Source organism: Lipophrys pholis, assembly GCF_963383615.2.
Source record: "Lipophrys pholis genome assembly, chromosome: 3".
In the NCBI taxonomy this organism is placed as follows: Eukaryota; Metazoa; Chordata; class Actinopteri; order Blenniiformes; family Blenniidae; genus Lipophrys; species Lipophrys pholis.
The window spans coordinates 22,296,605-22,316,776 of record NC_137627.1 but is presented as its reverse complement, the minus strand read 5'-3'; the positions used below and the strand labels follow the sequence as shown (position 1 = coordinate 22,316,776).

General features: G+C 39.9%; 2 protein-coding genes across 3 annotated transcripts in view; one reads left to right on the top strand and one right to left on the bottom strand.

Annotated features, from left to right (window-relative positions):
- LOC308107309 (claudin-4-like) overlaps positions 1-20,172 on the bottom strand; it is a 143,416-nt gene that overhangs the window by 109,466 nt on the left and 13,778 nt on the right. The gene's annotated exons all lie outside the window — the stretch shown is intronic.
- LOC308107304 (deoxynucleoside triphosphate triphosphohydrolase SAMHD1-like) lies at positions 5,064-18,213 on the top strand. Of its 2 annotated transcripts, XM_080459586.1 has the most exons (18): positions 5,064-5,280; positions 5,856-5,883; positions 6,432-6,476; positions 8,272-8,284; positions 8,558-8,718; positions 9,302-9,417; positions 13,018-13,103; positions 13,538-13,678; positions 13,768-13,868; positions 14,013-14,121; positions 14,210-14,301; positions 14,428-14,519; positions 15,684-15,796; positions 16,091-16,108; positions 16,201-16,263; positions 16,414-16,518; positions 17,006-17,155; positions 17,801-18,213. In XM_080459586.1, the coding sequence occupies exons 3-18, from the start codon at positions 6,448-6,450 to the stop codon at positions 17,831-17,833; spliced, it is 1,422 nt and encodes a 473-aa protein (XP_080315712.1). In that variant the 5' UTR covers positions 5,064-5,280; positions 5,856-5,883; positions 6,432-6,447; the 3' UTR covers positions 17,834-18,213. The 2 variants fall into 2 exon arrangements, with proteins under 2 accessions (XP_080315712.1, XP_080315711.1); XM_080459585.1 differs by lacking the exon at positions 5,064-5,280 and having other exon boundaries at positions 5,688-5,883.

The following is a 20,172-nucleotide window of genomic DNA, read 5'->3' as shown; positions in this document are numbered from 1 at the left end:
TACTCTTTTTTTTTTTACTATATTTATTTATTCATTTATTTTTATTCGATTTTATTCTATTGTCTGTCATTGTCCTGTTCAGTTGTAGTTGCCCAATTGCCCCTTGGGGATAAATAAAGTATTTTGATTGATTGATTGATTGATTGATTGTACAGTACAAAGGATACAGAGTACTGATATATTTTCTGCTGTTTTTGCAGCTGGAGGTTTATATTATATTCATGCTTAACATCACTCAACAACAGATTATGATAAAACAATTAAAGTGCAGAGCAGTCAGTTGATAGGCTCCACCCTGGGAGTGTCATCCCACACATCCTTGTGACATTTCAAGCTGCATATTCACATAATTTCCTTGTTTACTTTTAACTGTCTGTTTTGTATTTTTGTGGTTTTATACTTCTGTGAAGTGTCCTTCAGTGCTGTGAAAGGCACTGCCAAATTAAATGTATTATTATATTGTTACTGTCCAATGCTATACTTAACAGTTCTTTCGCCATTTGCTGTTTAGGCAGGAGGAGGCGAGAGCAGCAACACCACCAACTGACGGAGCTCCTGAGAGAGATGCAGGCCTCAGATGAGCGGGAGGCACACCTCAACCGGGAGCTTCAACGCCAGCAATTGGAGCAGCGGGAGCGTGCACGTCTGGAGGAGCTCCGGGTCCCCCAGGAGGAGAGGCAGGAGGAACGGCGCCACTTGTTGTTGGTGAACACTTGTGATGTGCTAGAGGTCACCACTCTGACTGTGGTGTGAATTGAGCCGTATTTTGTGAGGAAAATGTTTGGAATGATAACTTGTTACAATTCAGATTATTGATTTGGTGTCAGAGGCTTTCAGAAAAACTTGGATTGGGGTTGTTAGCAGTGTGCTTTCTGAATTGTTTGGCTTGTAGATGGACACCAAGGGTGCAAAGATCAGTGTTGCAGATTAATTTCAGCCTGAAACAAGTAGAACAAGATATTGAAGGGGAAAAAAATCAATAGTAACTCAGGTAACAGTAACACGTTTTTTAAAAAACACAACACCAAACAGGTTCTTCAAATATATGCCGTTCTATTTACAAACACTTCATGCATTTAGGAATTGCAGGAGTCCCTCTCTCACATCCATAACTTCCTCATCTGCACCCTGTCCCAGTGCCACCACAGGTTCAGCTACATCGCTTGCCTGCACAGTGTGGCTCCATTCGTTGCTGTACTCATCTCCATGAGTCTCACAAATATTGTGCAGAGCACAACACGCCAGCACCATGGGTTTTACCAAGCTGATGTCATTGTCGTTCCGCTTCAACAGGCAGCGCCACCTGCCTTTCAGCCTTCCAAAGGCGTTCTCCACCACCACCCGAGCTCTGGAGATCTTCCTATTGTACACCTGCTGGCCTGCTGTCAGCCGCCCAGTGTCCGGGAAGGGTTTCATTAGCCAGCTCTGCAATGGGTAGGCGGAGTCACCCAGGATGTAGAAGCCTGCATCCACCCCGCCGATGTTGCTGGTGCATGCAGGGAAAAGGCAGCCACGGTCAACCAATTCCCAGAGGGTGGACTAATGCTGCGATAGTCAGCATTAGTTGCAAGTTTCCACACAGCAATGGCAACTCTTTTGGTTAGAGGGACACACACACGTAAGCTTGTGTCACGCCTCTCCATCGCCGGACACACTCTCCCACACAAGTAGCGAAAGGTCTCTTCAGACATCCGGAAGTTCTGGACCCACTGTGTGCTTGTGAAGCCAGGCACTATATCTACTCCCACCAGTCGTTGCTTCGGGTGAAAGCCCAACTTGTAGGCCTGTGGCAGTGTTGTCGCAGCACTGCCTGGATGGCCTGGTAGATATAACAGCACATTTATACACATTTAAACATAATTAAAAGCCAGTGGGAAATTACACTAAGAAAATTGGAAACACTTTTAAAATAATAAAAAAGACTAGTATGAGGCTTCCCCTTTTTGGTAACACATAATCTGAAGAATTATGAATTACAGGTGAAATTTATCTCTTCACAATAACTGTACAATAAAGTAAAGTAAGTACAAATGGCTTCTGCAGCGGTAAAACAACTACTAGTAGTAACTATTGAAAAAACATAACAATTTTTATGAAGGTGAAATTTTAATAGCTGATTAATCATGAGGTGCATTTTAGACATGTAATGGAGTAAAAACTACAGATAATCGCTGCCAAACGTAATGGGTTGAAAGTAAAAGTATGCTCTATATTTTCACTGAAGTAAAGTACAGTTACCCAGTTGCGTCGCCTTTTTCTTCTCCTCTCCCACAGTCGTCTCTCCCCTTCCCATCTCTCCTCCTCGCGTTTCTCCTGCTGGCGTCTCTCCTGCTCACGGCTGTCCTTCTCGGAGCTCTCCTCATCTAATGCCTGGAGCCTTCTCTGCAAAACAGTCTGTCTCTGTTTTGCAAGTGTTGGGCTGAAGATTCCAGTGAACTCTTCCAGAAGTTTCTCTGACTGAGGAGAATCACCAGGAACAGTGAACAGGCCATAAAACAGCAGGGGAGCGAGCCAGTTTTACGACCCCCAAGTTCGACCGCCAATGAGGATGATCGAACCCGACCCAAACACCACAGGGGTCCGAAATTCAAGCCATGGTGAAACTTTTCCAACCAATTCTCTCGGCTTCTCAATCTGACCATCGAGGGAGAGACATGTCTCTCCTACCTCAGGATGGTATAGAGAGCACCCAACTTCCAACAAAAGAAACACCAAGACCAGCCCGCTGGACGAGCAGGACCCAGTTTGGACTACATCTTCTGTTTTCCTCTATTTTTCCTGTTTTTGGGGGATTCGGCAGACCAGAGCCATCGTCTCTTCTCCAAAATCACCCTCTCAGCTGTCCACTCCTGCAGGTCAAGCCAAGCCTCTGAATTCAGGACGATGAATTCAAACCCGGTAACAACCAGTTACCACAGCCTCCCAGAACCAACAGCACCAAGCCATGGAGGGTGAGAGCTTTTGTCTGGGCAGAGATATTGTTAGAATGATGTTCTGTTGAAAATGCAATGTGTTTCAATGTGCCGCTGATAAGGCCGCAGCATCGCATATGTTTGTGTTCAAGCGCACCAACCAAGTCCAGGACTCTGGTTTTCCACCTCAGAACCAGAGGTCCAAGTGAGCTCCAGGCCCACTGGGAGCTCTGTGTGGAGGAACCACGGTTCAGAACCGAGCGTCGTCAGAATTCTCTGTCGTTCTCTTCCCTCCCCCTCTTTCACTAACCCGCAGCTACGCGCCCTCCCTTAACTGATCAAGATAAGCTCACACAGACAACTGCATGTAACGCCCAAGTGTTACCTGCTGCAAGGGAACATCTGCTTCGATCACAAGAGTTCTAACTGCAGGTCCCGACCTCCACTTAGGACTCCGGCGCTCAGAACCGGACCAACGGAACCGCCCGTTCGTTACGCCCTCGGTAGACTGTCTCGCTCCGAGACCGCCCTCGCGCATGCGCGCTCGACGGACGTCTTGTTTATCTGGCCGCTAAGCAACCGCCGCGTCCCCAGAAAGAGCGAGTCAAACGCCTCTAGTGGTCGCGTGGGTCATTGCAATCCCTCTCACACTCATCACCCCCCCCCCCCCCACACACACACACACACACACTCTTTGTACATAGTGTTTGCTGTTTAATAGATTAGATCTCCGTGTTAGATGTCATTTGCTGTTTGAATGTGTTGATTTATGAGATGATTTCAGAATTATTTATGAATTAATAGATTTTTATTAATAAACGCCTGTTAGCTGAATTGAACGCTTCTTGGTGATTATTGTGTATTTATTGTTGACAATTCACTGGTTTGTAACAGTCTGTGCTCGGATCTCACACCTTCCATTCTATTTAAGATTGTTATATTTTATGCAGAAATATTAACTAACTTAAATAAACTTTTTACGAACGAGACTGATATTTTGGTATTAGCTATTTCCAGTTTATCTGGTGGTGCCCCAATTTATTATTAATACATAAATAACAAATTTATGCAAATTAATCATTTACGCAGACCGCTGCGTAATGGCGTCACATCCTGCGTGATTACGCAGCCGTTCATAACCCCACCTACATTTCAAACTGTTCCCCGTGTAATGGAAACACGGCACTGATGCGGGTCTGTTTACGGATAGTCAACCCCCACCTGACCCGCACCAGTACCAAGCGCACTGTGGAAACGGGGCTTATGGGACAGGCACTAAGCCAGTGTCAGGGCTCGGGTGACAGATTACTAGCTAACTAGCCGGGTCCCGACCACTTTTGACCCCACCTTAGGGTTAAGGTTACGTGTGTTATGTTAGCAAGCTAACATGCTAACACATGCTAAATGAACATGCTAACTTGTGCTGTGACGTATACTACATAAAGTAGTGGCAGTATTTAGGCCAGTGGTGTCTAAGCTTGGTCCTGGAGGGCCGGCGTTCTGCAGGGTTTAGTTCTCTCTCAGTTGCAGCACACCTGATTGTAATGAAGGGCTCATAATTGGGCTTTTTCACAACCTTGGTGATGACATCCTCATTAGATTCAGGTATTCTGAAACAGGGAGAGAACTAAAACATGCAGGACACCGGCCCTCCACAACCGAGTTTAGACACCCCTGATTTAGGGGATATTGGTCAGCAGTGGGAGGCAGGCACAAAAAAATTTTCTTTTACAGATCACTTCACCAACCCAGACGTTCATGTGGCTGTCGTGTCTAAAATGAAAGGAAACCGTGGCATGGAGTGAGATAAAGCCCACAGCTTCCTCGGAGGGAAGATCCTGATATGCAGCTCAGTTGTGAAGGATATTACATTAGCAATACTATGATCACAGTTTATGTGTATGCTTAGATACTGAAAATCTGACAGTTCATTCTAAGCAGGACATTCTGACCGTTCATTCCAGGATAAGATTGTTCAGCTATCAGCCTGATTTCAGCTACTCCGGATAACCACATATGCACATACAGCTTTCATGACACACATTGATTAGGGACGTCTGATTTCGGTTAGCAACAAACACCATGACAAAACTGAACAATCGCGCTGAAGCAACCTATTGTCGGGGTGTGGCCCCCACCCAGAAGAAAAATGTTGAACCACGGAAGTTGGACACTCTGCTCGTACTCCTGCGTGAGACGTTCAGGGTCCAGCGCTGCGCATTGCATATGGCTATCTATTTATATTCGATCTATTTATCTATAGCTATTTACTTTCTTTGCTAAATAAATGGTAAAAGTTATCTTGCTGCCTTCAGACCCTTTTTAAACAGATCGGATCAAAGGACCGGGAGAAACCAGCGGGTTTAAGGTCAGTTTCTAACATGTGTTTCTTCACCTGCATATAGAGAAAAACAGGCAGTAGAGAAAATCTTCCCAGCTTGTTCCACTAAGTGTGATAAAATATAATGAGAATAAACTTTCCTATGAGTAAAATATTGAGCAATTTTATTCATATCATCCATGTGATTGTCATTGAATGTATTAAATTATTGTGTCCCTTTAAATATTTATTTCCTGGAATAAAGAAACGTGTCTTGTTTTGATTTAGTTTTCAGATCATTGCAGGACCGGTCTATCTCTCCACGCCCAAAACACACACACACACGCACGCACGCACGCACGCACGCACGCACGCACGCACGCACGCACGCACGCACGCACGCACGCACGCACGCACGCACACACACACACACACACACACACACACACACACACACACACACACACACACACACACACACACACAGGTATAAGAGCATACACCTGCTCTGGTTCAATAGACGGAAGGTGGACGTCACTCAGCTCACATCATTCTCTCATCATTCTCACTTCACACTAATATTCTCTTTTTGTCTATATTTTTGTTTTCATTTATTCTTCAAGCATCTCACCAGGAAAATAATCACATTCAGTAAGTATAAAGGCCGTTCTGTCATTGTATGGATAATTGTTTTCTATCTTTTTCCATGTGAAATGTAATTATGAAATAATATTATGAAAACCTGAACTGGAATTGTTGTGTTTTTCTATGCTGAAGTATGAAGTGAGATTCTTCTCTCTGAAATGATTACAAATGAATGTCAGTTCTTGTGTCATGTTCCAACAGCCATTAAATAAATCTCTATTCTGTATAACAAATAGTTTGATATGACAGCTTATAAGTTTTGGTTCTAAAAAAAAGGAATTGTCATCACTTGTCAGTATTTCTGGTGATTTGGAGGCGTTATTTCGCAAAATTGCAGGGAGAAAACAATTTTGATTAAAAATGACAACATACAAAGAGACAGGGAACTAGTGATTTTCAATAGAGATACTAATCACATTGAAGTTGACTCGAGACAAAATTTCAACAATATCAAGACAGCATGTCTTTGAGAGTGAGTTTTCTTTGTTTGGTGATTGAACTGAGCTTTTTGCTTTAAGACTAATACGACGAAATACTTGTCTTTCTTTTCCCAGGAATCAAAGTGCAACCATGGTTGTTCCTCAGACTATAACCCAAAAGTAGGTGGCTCGTAATATATATGGCTCGGTATACAAAGGAGTACAATAAGCTCTAAAGAGAGTAATTTTCAGAGAACATAGAAAATGTCCTTGCTACTATGTTGGCTTGAGCATACAGCATACAGCACACAGCATCGTCTATACAGATCATCATCATCACACATTTTATTGGTGATGAGATGTCCCAGATATTTTGTTTTGTTACTGACAGTGAGTTTTTGTTCTGACAGGTAAAAATGAGGGAAGTTGAAATCCTTATCCTTCTTAGTTCTACAGATCAGAACTGTGCTCTTTTTGGCATTATACTTAACATCAAATTTGAAACCCATACTCAGAAAAAGATATTTAAAAGCTGCTGAAACCCTGCACTGCTGGGAGAAAGAATGACCAAATCAGCATATATGAGATGATTAATTATTTTGTTACACAGCACACGTCCAGTTTTACATCTATTCAGTTGTTGAGATAACTCATGATATATAGGTTAAAGAGAGCAGGGGAAAGCAGCCCCCCTTTGTGTTACTCCATTGCTCACCCCAAAAGATGAAGAGAATGGATCACCCCACTTGACTTGCATATTCTGATTAGCATACCAGTAAACCAAAATTCTTACGATATAATCTGGCACCCCCTTTTTACTTAATTTCATAAACAACTTTTCATGGTTTACACGGTCAAAGGCCTTAGAAGCATCAATAAATCCTATAAGAACAGATGAATTTTTTCTCCTGTAAATTTCAACCGTTTCTTTCAGTGCATAAATACAGAGATCAGTGCTATGTCTGGATTAAAATCCAAACTGACTTTCATTGGTACCAATATGTTTAGTGATTTGATCTAAAAGAACCTTTCCAGTACCTTCGATACCACACTGGCAAGCACAATAGGCCTGTAGTTATCTAGGCTCCCAATCTTTCCAGCTTTCCAGCTACAGTTTACATTAGAGCACATTAGAGTATCAATGGGTGTCATACAGCAGGCTCATTGACTGTAAAATAGCATGGGCATCTGCACTACTGATACAGTGGTCAAGCCAAGATGTTGTGTGCCAAGCCTCACTTTGTCTTCACAGAAATGCATCATGTGACGGGCAAACAGAGAAGGTTCATCTGAGATGTCAACATTCACATCATCAACAATAAATACATTTGTTCACCAGCCCCAAGCAAATGTTCATGTAAAGTGTTCAGTTTCCCCAGGTCCTGTTTGCAGAAAAATGTTTTCTGGAGACACAATGTCACACTGTTGGAGCAAGTTGTTCACTACTATGTGTCGGGCTCTATCTCCAGCGCCGTCACCCACACGCAGACCATGACAGTTGTAGGAAACAACACACATATCACAGTTAGGAGATCATATATATATAACATATATATATAACAAAGCCTTCAGGCCAGAGCGCCGGGTCACACATCTCCATCACATCATTGCATTCAGCGCACACTTTAAATGAGCTGTACCTATTGCTTGCAATGTCAATACACTGACAAGTTACATCACGGCCAAGTCTATGCTTGTACAATTATATAGGATTACTATTGCAACAACACATCATCAGTAGGGTAACCGGTCTCACGACGGTCTAATCCCAGCTCAAGTTCTCTATTAGTGGGTGAACAATCCAATGCTTGGTGAATTCTGCTTCACAATAATGGGAAGAGCAAACATTGAAGGATCAACATAACCCTTTGTTGTTGTTTTTTAAATGTCAATCATCTGTGTCTGATATATGTCTCTGTTTTTTCTCATTTTATTATTCAACCCTGCAATGACGGGACATTTTACACCACTTCAGAGTGGAGGGAAAGGTAAGAAGAAACTGTTAAGATGTCATCACTGTGTGAGAATTGCAATTTAGATAATCAATGTTATGTGTTTTTATTTTTTATTGTTAGTCTTTTGTTTATCTTGTGCTAGTCAACAGGAAATAGGACATATTCTGGTGGGATGAAGGAATGCAGGTTGAAATGAATTAAATGCAGTGCAAAGAGCCTTCATGAAAACAACAGCTGACTTTTGTAGCACTCTTAAAGAGGATGGGAAATGGTTTTGACTAATCTAACCTTTCTTGTTTTTAAAAGGTGTTTCACGATCCAGTCCATGGACAAATAGCGTTACACCCACTCCTGGTCAAAATCATAGACACGCCTGAGTTTCAGAGACTGCGAAACATCAAGCAACTTGGAGGAGTCCCTTTTGTTTACCCTAGCGGGTGCCACACCCGGTTTGAGCACTCAATTGGGTATGTACACAAAATAGATTTCAGAAATATGTTCATCAAATAATCCAAGACCTGTCAGCTGACTTTCAAATGTTTTAAAATGATATTCATGCTACATCCTAAATATGTTTTTCTTACCATGGTAAATCATTGTTTTTCATCAGAGCCTCTTCAGATATATTGTTAATGTCAGTTGGGAGGAACTGTAATTATTATTATTATTATTATTATTAACAACAACAAAGTTTGCAACAAGTACCACTTTTTATTCCTCATACACTGGGATTTTTTCAAGTTTCACAAAGGATGAGGATGTCTGACCCAAAGCAAATGATTATGATGATCTTTATATGTCAATGAATATTCTCATTTAAGCGATTGATTGAGGTCAACTGGACTTGGACATGCAGTATGTCTCAGAAGAAATTTCATCCCTTATCCAAGAGACTTCATAAGTTATGAAGTTCCTTTGATTTGCCAGGATCTGTTCATTGGCATTGAGATTATGGTTGTAATGAAGAGGCAGTAAAAATCAAACAAAGTAAACAAAGCTGAAGTGTAATTATAGTTCATGTATGTGCATGCTGTTTGTCTGGTTATACAGGGTGGCTCACTTGGCAGGAGAATTGGCATACAATCTGAGATCAAGGCAAGAAGAGCTCAATATCACAGAAGAAGAAATCCTCTGTGTGCAAATTGCAGGTCTTTGTCATGATCTGGGTAAGTCGTACATTAATTCCCTTAATTAAATGTATTTTAAATGAAAAGTGCTTTGGAAATAAAATGTATAAAACATAGAATAAATTTGAATGTAAAAGTAGAAGTGGTACACCATTCAGAAGGCAACAGCATACTTTAGAAAACATTATTGCCTTTATTCAGTGGCAGAAGAGTTCACTGATAGCTCATGTAGTGGGACTTTTTATTGGAGGAAATTGACCACAAACCCCCGAATGGAGTTACACATCATGAAACAAGCTGAGCAAAACTATATTATTGACAGTGTTGCCACAGTTACCTTGGAAAAGTAATCTGATTACTGATTACTAGTTACTCATTTAAAAGTAAATGGTTACTTTACTGATTACTTGTTTTTTAAAGTAACTAAGTTAGACTACTTAGAAAGTTTTTTAAGTTACTTTCAGCAGCTGCTGACATAAAAAGGACAACCGGTTTTTCCAGAAACTCTGATCACTGTCTGTCCTCCTGCACCATGTTTATACATAATGGAACCTTTGACCTTCATTCTTTGTTGTATTTATATCTGACTCAAGGTTTTATTATCAGAGTTTTACTATTACTGGTATTTATTTACCTGGTGATGTAGTTGTAGTCTGTTGTCGCACGATTTATATTCATGTGCACGACCTGCTCTATGCTTTTGATTGCCCCCCCACCCCACAAATAAATTCTTTCATTGATTGATTGATTGATTGGAAAAAAGGGGCGGGGCTTCATGCCAATAAATCTTTTTACTCAGGAGAATTACAAATATAGTTTAACATCTCTGCATTTGTGTTCTTGTTGCAATGATCAGGTTTAGTGATTATGTTTGTTGAATCTGATTCTTTTGTGTTACCAGAACACATGCCCGGTTGTTTAATAATAAAGCAGCTTTGCAGGCAAGAAACTCACTACAATGATAACTCACACCACAGGAGTCAGGAGAGAAGTATGAAGTGCCTTCTTTTGACCTTCAATATCATCACCAACAAAAGTTATGGCAATGCTGAGGATTATCAAATGAAGATGTGCTTTTCCTTTTTACCATCTGCAACGAGCAAAGACTTTTATTTTGGCCCCGCTCTGCCTGTTTCTAGCTTCTGCAGCTCGACCGGAGCTTGTAGTCCGTGATTGTTGTGGTCTGCGGTGCTGAAACCACTTCTGCGGCACAAATTGACATGAAAGTACAAACACTTTCCTGAACTTTGCTTTGCTGAAGCTCTGGTAGCTCAGGTGTTGGTCTCCCATCTTTTAAAAGCTGGCGTTTTTCCTCAAAAGAAAGTTGTGAAAATGTCTATGGTCTCTCGCGCTGTCACCCTGCCTGTTAAACCACCAACTAGCTAGAGAGCATAGCAGCGTAGCGATCTGCTTTTTACATAAATGAGTTTCATATCGGGGAACTGACTGCGCATGCACAAACACTGAATATGACCGGTGTAGGTACCAGACCTGTCAGGGCTACACCGGCAAAGGCAGAGCAGCAGTGTGCCTTCAGAAGGGGGTGTGGCCTTCAGGAGAGGATGTAGCCTTCAGGAGCCTTTTAGAGGCGCTGTGACTCACCAAACACAACAAAAACGCAGAAGTAGACAGACCACATAGAAATTTAGAAGTAGACTTCTGCACAAAAACACATAAACCGCTATTTCTAACTCTAGTTTTATAGGTCTCTGGCCCCGCTCCGCCTGCTTCTAGCTTCTGCAGCTCGACCGGAGCTTGTAGTCCGTGATTGTTGTGGTTATTAGGTGACGGTGGGGGGGAGAGGGGGGCGATTACATCATCTTTTTTTCCACGGATGATCGTCTTGGCCACATGTTTACTTTTTAGATGTCTTATCAAACTAGTTGTGTTAAACGAAGCTCTGGTGCTCCCAGGTCTCGGGACTGTGGCGAAGCAAATAGTACAACTGGCCGCTGGACTGGTTTCGTTGTCCACCATTAAAATACCTCCAGACTGCTGACATTTTATCCACTCAATGGCTTTGGGCGGCTAATGGCAGTTTACGGCAGGTCACAAACGGGGCTCGCTTTTTGGCAGTTGACGTGAAAAAGTATTTTTTTTAGATCGGCGCGGTGATCGGCTGGATTTGCCGATTCCCGATCACTCACAAATATATATGTCAACCCATATATTCGAGAGCTAATCGAGAGGACCGGGACAATTCCTGGTGGGCTAGTCTGATGTTCGAGGCGCGAGGGCCGGTGTTCACTTTTTTATTTTTTTTTTCGGCTGGTGTTTATTTTCACAGCACTGGGTTGATCACACGCTGTTTCTGCTATTCCTGGGCCACACTCGTCTCCCTCCACTGGCAGCTTCTTTTTTTTTTTTTTAAATAAACTTTTTTTAGAAACAACAAAATGTGCCAAGATTGACCACTTGTTCACTAAAACCAGCCTCACGGTTAGAAACAAGTGATGACGGAACACGTAAGATGCACTAACTTTGCCTCCAAACCACTGTTCAATTTAATTATCAAGTCAATGAATTCTGTGGCTTTGTGGCCTATAGCATAAAATTATAGAATTTGAATAACAGTATGCTGCAACGCCACATAACTAGGAAACTTGGTCTTTTGGTTCCTCAGAAACCAGATCCAGCAGCACCAAGCAGGTTGGACTGATCACAGGATAGATCATATTATCATATTCAATCTAATGAAGAGTAGGATGTAGACCTGCTCCATATGAGAGATGTCCTGAGATTCTAGATGGTTCAGCTCTACGTTCATGAAACTGAGCTGAACTTTGTAAAAAGGGGAGAATTGTGCTGAGAATTTAGATAATTTTTAAAAAGTGATTTAGCGTGAGAAGCAGAGCCAGTGGTGATGAGGGGATTGAACCCGTCACTATGGAAGGAACAGCTGAGCTGCTGTAACAGTGTGTGAACAATCAAGCAGTACTTCCAATATATGAGACGATTCTCAACAGTACATTTCATGAAAAACAGACTGAGGAGCCCTTTGAGCAGAAGATACTTGAGGCATTATGCTCATGTGCACTGAGGAAGGAATCCTCATGTCTTTGGAAAATGATATTGTCATAAAAACAGAGGCAGAGACCAGAGCACTGCTCAGGGTTCATTCATGTTTTAGGGTCGGTCATGTTTCTATGAAAAACACATGATAGTATTATAAGAAAGTACATTTTTTAATTCTATATTATGAATCTGATATTTTATGTTTTTGTTTCATTTTTAAGGTTTGGATATCTGTTAACACTTACTTGAAATATAGATTCTAAAATTATATATAAAATAAAAGATGTATTGTATAATGGTGCACTTGTGTTGAACTAAATTCCCATTATGAAGCAACCCTTTCTTGCAATGAAATGGAAATATTTTCGAAACATATAATGAATTACAAGGCTTTACAGAATAGAGCTATGGACTTCACATGCAAGATTAGAATTACATCATTTTAATAGGTTGTGATCTAAAGTGGGCCGGTCTGAGGTCTGAAAGTCCAGGGCTGAAAATGAGTCCCACTCTGGCCCTTCTATGAAGGACATGGTTTAATAATTTCAAAATGCAATTATTAACTCTTAACACTTAACACATAATAACTATGAGGTTAAAACTAATTCATCTCTCAATATTTAGGACACGGGCCCTTTTCTCACCTGTTTGATAACATGTTCATACAAAAGGCCAAAGATAGTCAAGACAACAGCGGAAATTCATGGAAGGTAAGTAGAGTTGCAAAACACTGAAAAATATATTATAAATTGCTATCAAATAATCAATTCTCAAACAAATATAGTATATTATAGATTCTTTTTTAACGACAAGTGAAGCAGCAATGTTTTCTGCATCGGCAGCCGAAACATGTCAGCAAGGTAAAAACATTCCTGCTTCACTTGTCGTTAAAAAAAAGAAAGTATAATATACGTTTAAAAACAACAAAACGTCAATGAACATAAGTATAGTGCTGTAATGTCAGTGAGATAAATGCCAATAGGATAAAAGTTGTAGTCTGCCTATGAATATCAAGAAGTAAAAAAAAAAAACTATTTAACACTGGGTTATCAAAACAAGCTGTTCTACTTGTGCAGGGAACCTTATGAGCTATTCTGATTTAGACTTCACATCTCTTATTAATATCTGCCTGTGTAACTTATAGCATGAGGATGCGTCAGTGAGGCTGTTTGACCACTTGCTGACAAAAAATGGTCTGGAAGCCGAGCTAAAGGAACATGGTTTAAAAGAAAAAGACCTGACTTTCATCAAGGAGATGATAAATCCAGAGAAAAATCAGGACAAGGTACTGCACCACTCTTGTACAAAAATCGTGATATCAGTACACCTCTCCTGTCCGTGTCTCATTTCATCATACTGGTGTTTCCTTCACAGTGGCCCTTTAAAGGTCGTGGCGAGGAAAAGTCTTTCCTGTATGAAATTGTGGCAAACAAACTGAATGGAATTGATGTGGACAAGTTTGACTACCTTGACAGGTGGAGCATGTTTCATACATTAATCAGTTTTTGACATTGAGAAGTGAACTATTGTCTTTTACTTCCACTGAAAAAGTAGAACATTGTAAAATTCACCCTCATACCAATTTCACTCATTCATATCCGAACTGTGTTTGATTTCAGAGACTGCCACCACTTGGGTCTCAAGAACACCTTTGACTATCGTCGCTTCTTCTTGCTTGCCAGGGTGTGTGAAGCGGAAGGAAGGAAACACATCTGTATGAGAGAGAAGGTGACAAATCCTGGTTTCTATTAACCTCCAAACAAATATTATTTCTCCTGAGTTGCTGTGATTAAACTTTAGGCTGTGGTGTTGGCAGGATACGGGCAATCTGTACGACATGTTCTACTCAAGGTACAGTCTCCACAGAAGGGTCTACCAGCATAAAGTGACCAAAAATGTGGAAATGATGTAAGTGCCCTCCTTCTGTCAGCGTTTGTCTCTTGTTTGATATTGATCCTTTGCATTGCTTTGTGATTCTCCTCAGAATAGAACATGCAGTATAAACTTTAAGAAATGCTTTATCTGTTTACCCAGGATCACTGACGCCTTCAGAAGTGCCGATCCGGTTCTCAAATTATCCGAAGCCATCCAGGAAGAGAACATTGAGGATTACATCAAGCTGACAGGTCACTCGATGACAACGTTCAAAATATCAGTTGCAACATATCAACATTTCAAATTGTCCTTACATCACATCAGTTCTTTATTCCACACAGTCTGCTGTGTTTATAGGACTATTAGTAATACGTATTCATTTGGTAACTTGTTTCAAGATATTTGAAACCAAAATCCAAAATCCTCCCAAACACAGACTAAAGTGTGACAACCTATACTTTGCCTGAGTTCCGTTTAAATCTCTATTTCTATTGGCCTTTGTTGAATATTAATTACAAACAGAAATGAAGCCATTCTTTTAAAATAAGTCATTGTTGGTTATGACGTTATGAGTAGGGATGTCCCGATCACACTTTTTTGCCCCCGATACGATTCGATTTTTCAGAATTGAGTATCGGCCGATCCCGATACTGTCCCGATCCGATACTCACATTGCTATTGCAAATATACTCAATAGTCTATTTTTGGAGCAACTAAGATGTCTGAAGCTAAAAGCACTATTGGCAGAAGCTTTGTTTAGCTAGAAATTATTGCAAAACTCACTTATTGAATCAAAATTCTTCTCTTTCTCTTTAGTTGTTGTTTTAAACTGAGGGTACATGCACACAACGAAAAAAACGATCTTTTTTCTCCCTGGCCTTCTCCCAAAAAACCGTCCACACCTCACTATGAACACGGCTCAACACAAGGCTTCACTGCATGTAGTACACATGCCAGGCCTTTAGGGGTGCTGTGACTCACCAAACACAATAAATAAGCAGAAGAAGACAGACCACAAAGAAATTTAGAAGTAGACTTCTGCACATAAACACATAAACCACTATATATCACTCTAGTTTTATTGGTCTATGGCCCCGCTCCGCCTGCTTCTAGCTTCTGCAGCTCGACCGGAGCTTGTAGTCCGTGATTGTTGTGGTTATTAGGTGAAGTTGCGGACCGCGTTTTTTGGGGTTTTTTTTAGATCGCCAGGGTGATCGGCTGGATTTGCCGATCCCCGATCACTCACAAATCACTAATATCGGACATCCCTAGTTATGAGTATTGAAAAGTAAGTGTTTATCAAAATGTTTTATTTTTGACATGGAGGAGAAACTGTAAAAAGGCAACAGAAATGTGTTTTTCAATGGATTCTCTATCATTAATGTGTCATTTTGACTTCCTATTTTGTCCTGTAGATGAAGTGTTTGGGAAAATCCTGCAGTCTACCGATGAGAACATGGTCGAGGCGAGAGCGATACTGCAGAACGTCCACAAACGAAACCTGTACAAGTTTGTGGGTGAAGCCAAGGTGTGCTGTAATCTTATGTCTGTATTACATTATGCTTCAGGCAAAACTGACTTTCGGATGAACTACTAATATATGAAGATTGTGTTTTCATCCCCTTTGAAAGTATATCTCTTATAACAGCTGGCCAGACATTTACAGTAATATTAGCATAATGATCAAATACTGATGAAAAAAAAAAACACTGTAGTGAGCTTGATGTAGAGGCCTTGTTACTCTGTTTTTCATGAATCAATGTCTTGTCCCACCTTTTCTCACTTATTCTTTTATCAACACAACAAAATGAACTAACCACAGGACATACCAGACGAGGAGGTAAGAATAAGAACAGAGTTCAGATTATAAACTAAAATTAACATTGTTACAGAGATGACTATGAAATGAATGGTCCCTCCTCTATCACACAGAAACAACGGCTGATCACTAAACTGAAAGAAATTCTTTTGCCTCCTGGCAGCCTTGAATTTCATGTGAGTTTTTGGATTATTTAATTTCACTCCACCATATTGAAATATTTGATTTTCTTCATCTTCATTTGATTTGTAAAATGTTGCCTTCTCCCAAGGTATAGTCTGCATGCTATTATAAATCAAACTTTTCATCCCCATTTTGTCTTCTAGACGTTCAAGTTTGACTATGGGAAGGGAGACGCGGATCCTCTTGACAAAATGTATTTCTATCGAAAGGATAACCCAGAGACCGGATTCCTAATCCCAAGCGAGGAGGTGAATAAAACTAAACTGACTAGAAAAGCTTTGTTCACAGTGAAGTGTCTGAACAAATTAATTTAATGAATCAATGGACTTTTGAGGTTTTGTTTTTTTTAATAAAATAGACAGACAGTAGATGGTTTAAAAAAACACCGGTGAGTTACTTCACAGGTTAGAATTACTGTGTGAGGAGGGGACTAATGATATCTCAGTTTTTAGATTTCTTTCAATTTATTTTCTTTTTCATTCAGCTGTCCACTTTTTAGAGTTCAACACCCATGACGTGCTCAGCCACCTTTTCTGCCAAGTTCAGGACTTTATAATACAGAAGTCGTGTCCAATTAGGACACTATTGTGAAGAATGAACTTGATTCTCTTTCTATAAATGTTCAGTCATCATTAACGTGATGTGTCATTTTCATTCATTCATTCATTCATTCATTCATTCATCTATTTATTTATAACTCAATACTGGTACTGATGTCGTTGTCATTCCTGCCAGAGAAGCACTCTTCTCCCAGAACATTTTTGTGAGAAGAGGTTCAGAGTTTACTGGAAGAACACTGAGAACAACGACGAGGCAGAAGAAAAGCTGAAAAAAGCCAAGGAAAGATTTTTCACCTGGTTTCATCCTGATACTGTGGGAGCTCAGGTAATATTTTGATCTTGATTAATCATAGACTTTGGTAAGTTGGAGGTGATAAAATTAGAAAATAAAAGACGCGTCTGAGCTTGGGGTGGGTACACAACTTTGACATTTGAAGTTCAGAAATCCAACGTAAATAAAAATCATGTGCACACTACAGAAACATTTGAATCTGCACAAGGTCATATTGTTCTGTAAGAATTGTGTTTTCATGTATCTCCTAGCATCATATGTAATAAAATAATAATAATTCACTAATTCAAATCAAGAAGAGCACTGTCCATGCAGGTCAGTACAAGTCAAAGTGCTTCACAGATAATAGGCAAATAAATGCTTTTCTCTGCACGCACCTTAGACCGACCTGTCCTTAATGGTCATCACAGTTTATTGTAATGAGTTATTCTACTTTGTTATTCTCTTATGTAAATGTCAAACTTTATTTCTCACAAATGTGACATCAATACAACAAAATGAGTAATGTTTCAGTTTTTACAAAACCTCAAAAGGTTCTCTTTCCAATCACAGTAGAAATTATAGAGATCTGTTATCACCATTGGCGCAGCATAAAAAGCTGCTGCAAATCTGGTAAAACTGGATGATGTTCTTATTAATGCTGTCATCTTTATCTCTTCTTCTTTTCTTGAAATACAGACTGAAGATGGGAACAATGAAGGGCAAAACTGAGTGAAAGGATACTCTGACACTTGGTACATGAAATGAAAATCACAAAACCATCATGTACAAACGTCACGTTCACTCTGATAGTCCCCCTTTTTTCTATTTCTATGTTGCATGTTAAATCTTTCCAGAAGTCTGGTCAGCAGGTTGGTCCCCGGTCAATAAGAAATATGTCAGACTATAGACTGTATAGTCAGGTATGTTAATCAATCATCACTTTGCATCACGAGAGCATGAAAACTGAAAAATGAACGTGAGCAAAATAGGTAACCGAGTCTGATTGAGGATAAATTGTGGAGTGATGGTATATTAAACGTTTTTTGGTGTGTGATTTTAAGTTGTGTGACTTTATTGAAAGTAATTAAAGTTTGATCGGTTTTATGTTTGACATGATTACATGATTCTGCCCTGAAAGGTTTGAATTTGGTCTTGAAGGTTATTTTTCTTGTGTCTTTATTATTACTTTTGAATTATGTATCAGTGGTGGCATGTTTTACTTCAACACTTTAGTTAGAAGGATTCTGCACTAAATAAGGACTTTTAGGAATTTAGAATTGAAATCAGAGTAGAGATGAAGTTATGGGACTTTTGTTCTTTGATCATTGAGTGAAAATGGATTGATAAAATGCTCTTACATCAGGGCTTTATCAGTGGTTGTAACTGTAATCATATGTAAGATGATTATAATAAAAATGCTGTCTGGTCTAAATTTTAACACTAAACGACTAAAAATGTATATTATATTTCAATTTCATATTATTTTGAATACTATTGCATATATCATACAAACACGAACTTGAAAATGAAAGCTGAAAACATTTTCTGAATTCAGGAACCACTCTCGATTCAACTTCAGATGCCTAAAAAAAATATACTTGTGTCAAATATCCTACTCCTGTGCACCACTGTGAGGGTCAACTGGTGATGGCCAAATGAAGCTCCATGAAACACTTTTTTTTTTTCATAGAGCCACGAGATGGCACTGTCTGTTGAACAAATGTTTGAAAACACATTTCATTACCAGTCCTTCAGTCTCAAGCTTCAAATCGAGAGCGCCATCTGGTGGAGTCCCAAAATAAAGAAAGTGCTTCATTAAGCTTCTTTACTCGGTCAAACTATACATTAAGCGCTTGCAAACAAAAGATTATAAAGAATGCATGCCAAGTGTAGCACTTGTATAGATTAATACAAAATAAAACTACTGTTGGACCAGATCTAGGTTCTTATAGAGTGGGGGCACAGTACAGAAAGAGACCGAAGACCAGAAACTTTAAATGCAAGAACAAACACTTTAGTAAACATAAACAAACATAACAATCAGACAATAGAATGAATTATAATCCTGCAGGTATTTTAACAATAAAGCAAGAGATCACAAAAGATGAATCTCGTTCACTCTTTGATTAGCTGGTTTTACTATTTGGGGAATAGTTTTAATTCTCAGTGGATGAGCTCCTGTAAAATATCTTTTATCCTTTGTTCCTTATATAATAATAGGTTAATCCTATTTTAATTCCTTAGTATCTTTGAGTTCACTCTTTTTTTTTCTCTTTCAGAAGTAAAATACTATTTCAATATTTCAACCCAGGTGTGTTAATACTGCAAAACCTAAATCACAATGTTGACAATTATGAAAAGAAAATACAATATGTATCAAATGGATCAGAATCAAACGAAATTTCAAACTCAGTTCAAATTGGTTTTCCCCAAAATGAAAGTCTCCACAGTTCAAAAAGAAATAATTCAGTTCAAGTGGGCCTTCTCTTGAAGTTCAGTTTTATTTCCAAAACAGAGAAGAAGGAATGAAAAGGGTTTTGTACTCCTACAGCTCTGGCAGCAAGTTACTGTAAATCCGGCAGTGTGCAGCAGTAGTTTCACCTGAAAAACGAGGCAGAGTTTCACAATGAGTGGTTCTCTCCTCGGGGTTGGCTCGCCTTTTTCTCCTGTCCAGGGTGTGTGCGGTCCCACACCTCGTGGACAAGTGTGCAATCCAATTACAGGCTTCAATTGTTCACACAAAAGGGGGAAAGCGGAGCGAACAAAAAAAACAACCTGACTTGCATAACAGGTCATGAAAATAATAAGTCAATCAATTCACTACATTAATTAAATAAAACTTCCCATTCACCGGGAGATGCGACGTCACTGTCACGCTGCTAGTTCAGGCCCGTCAAGGCGGTGTGACGTGGCTGCTCTGTTATAACAGAGTCCTAACACCGTGCTTCAGCGGTAACATCACTCTCACTCTTCACACGGTCAAACAAAACTAATTTTTCCACAAAAAAAGCCATCAACACAGGACTCCCACAAAAAAGGTGAAAACAAAAGGCTCAGCGATTTGGAGT

Bases quoted from the DNA above. Each gene is read 5' to 3' on its own strand.
- LOC308107304 (XM_080459586.1), top strand. From the start codon at position 6,448: ATGGTTGTTCCTCAGACTATAACCCAAAA. The intron at 14,520-15,683 runs GTCACTCGATGA...TTTGTCCTGTAG, and splicing joins GGATTACATCAAGCTGACAG to ATGAAGTGTTTGGGAAAATC. The intron at 16,264-16,413 runs GTGAGTTTTTGG...TTTGTCTTCTAG, and splicing joins CTGGCAGCCTTGAATTTCAT to ACGTTCAAGTTTGACTATGG.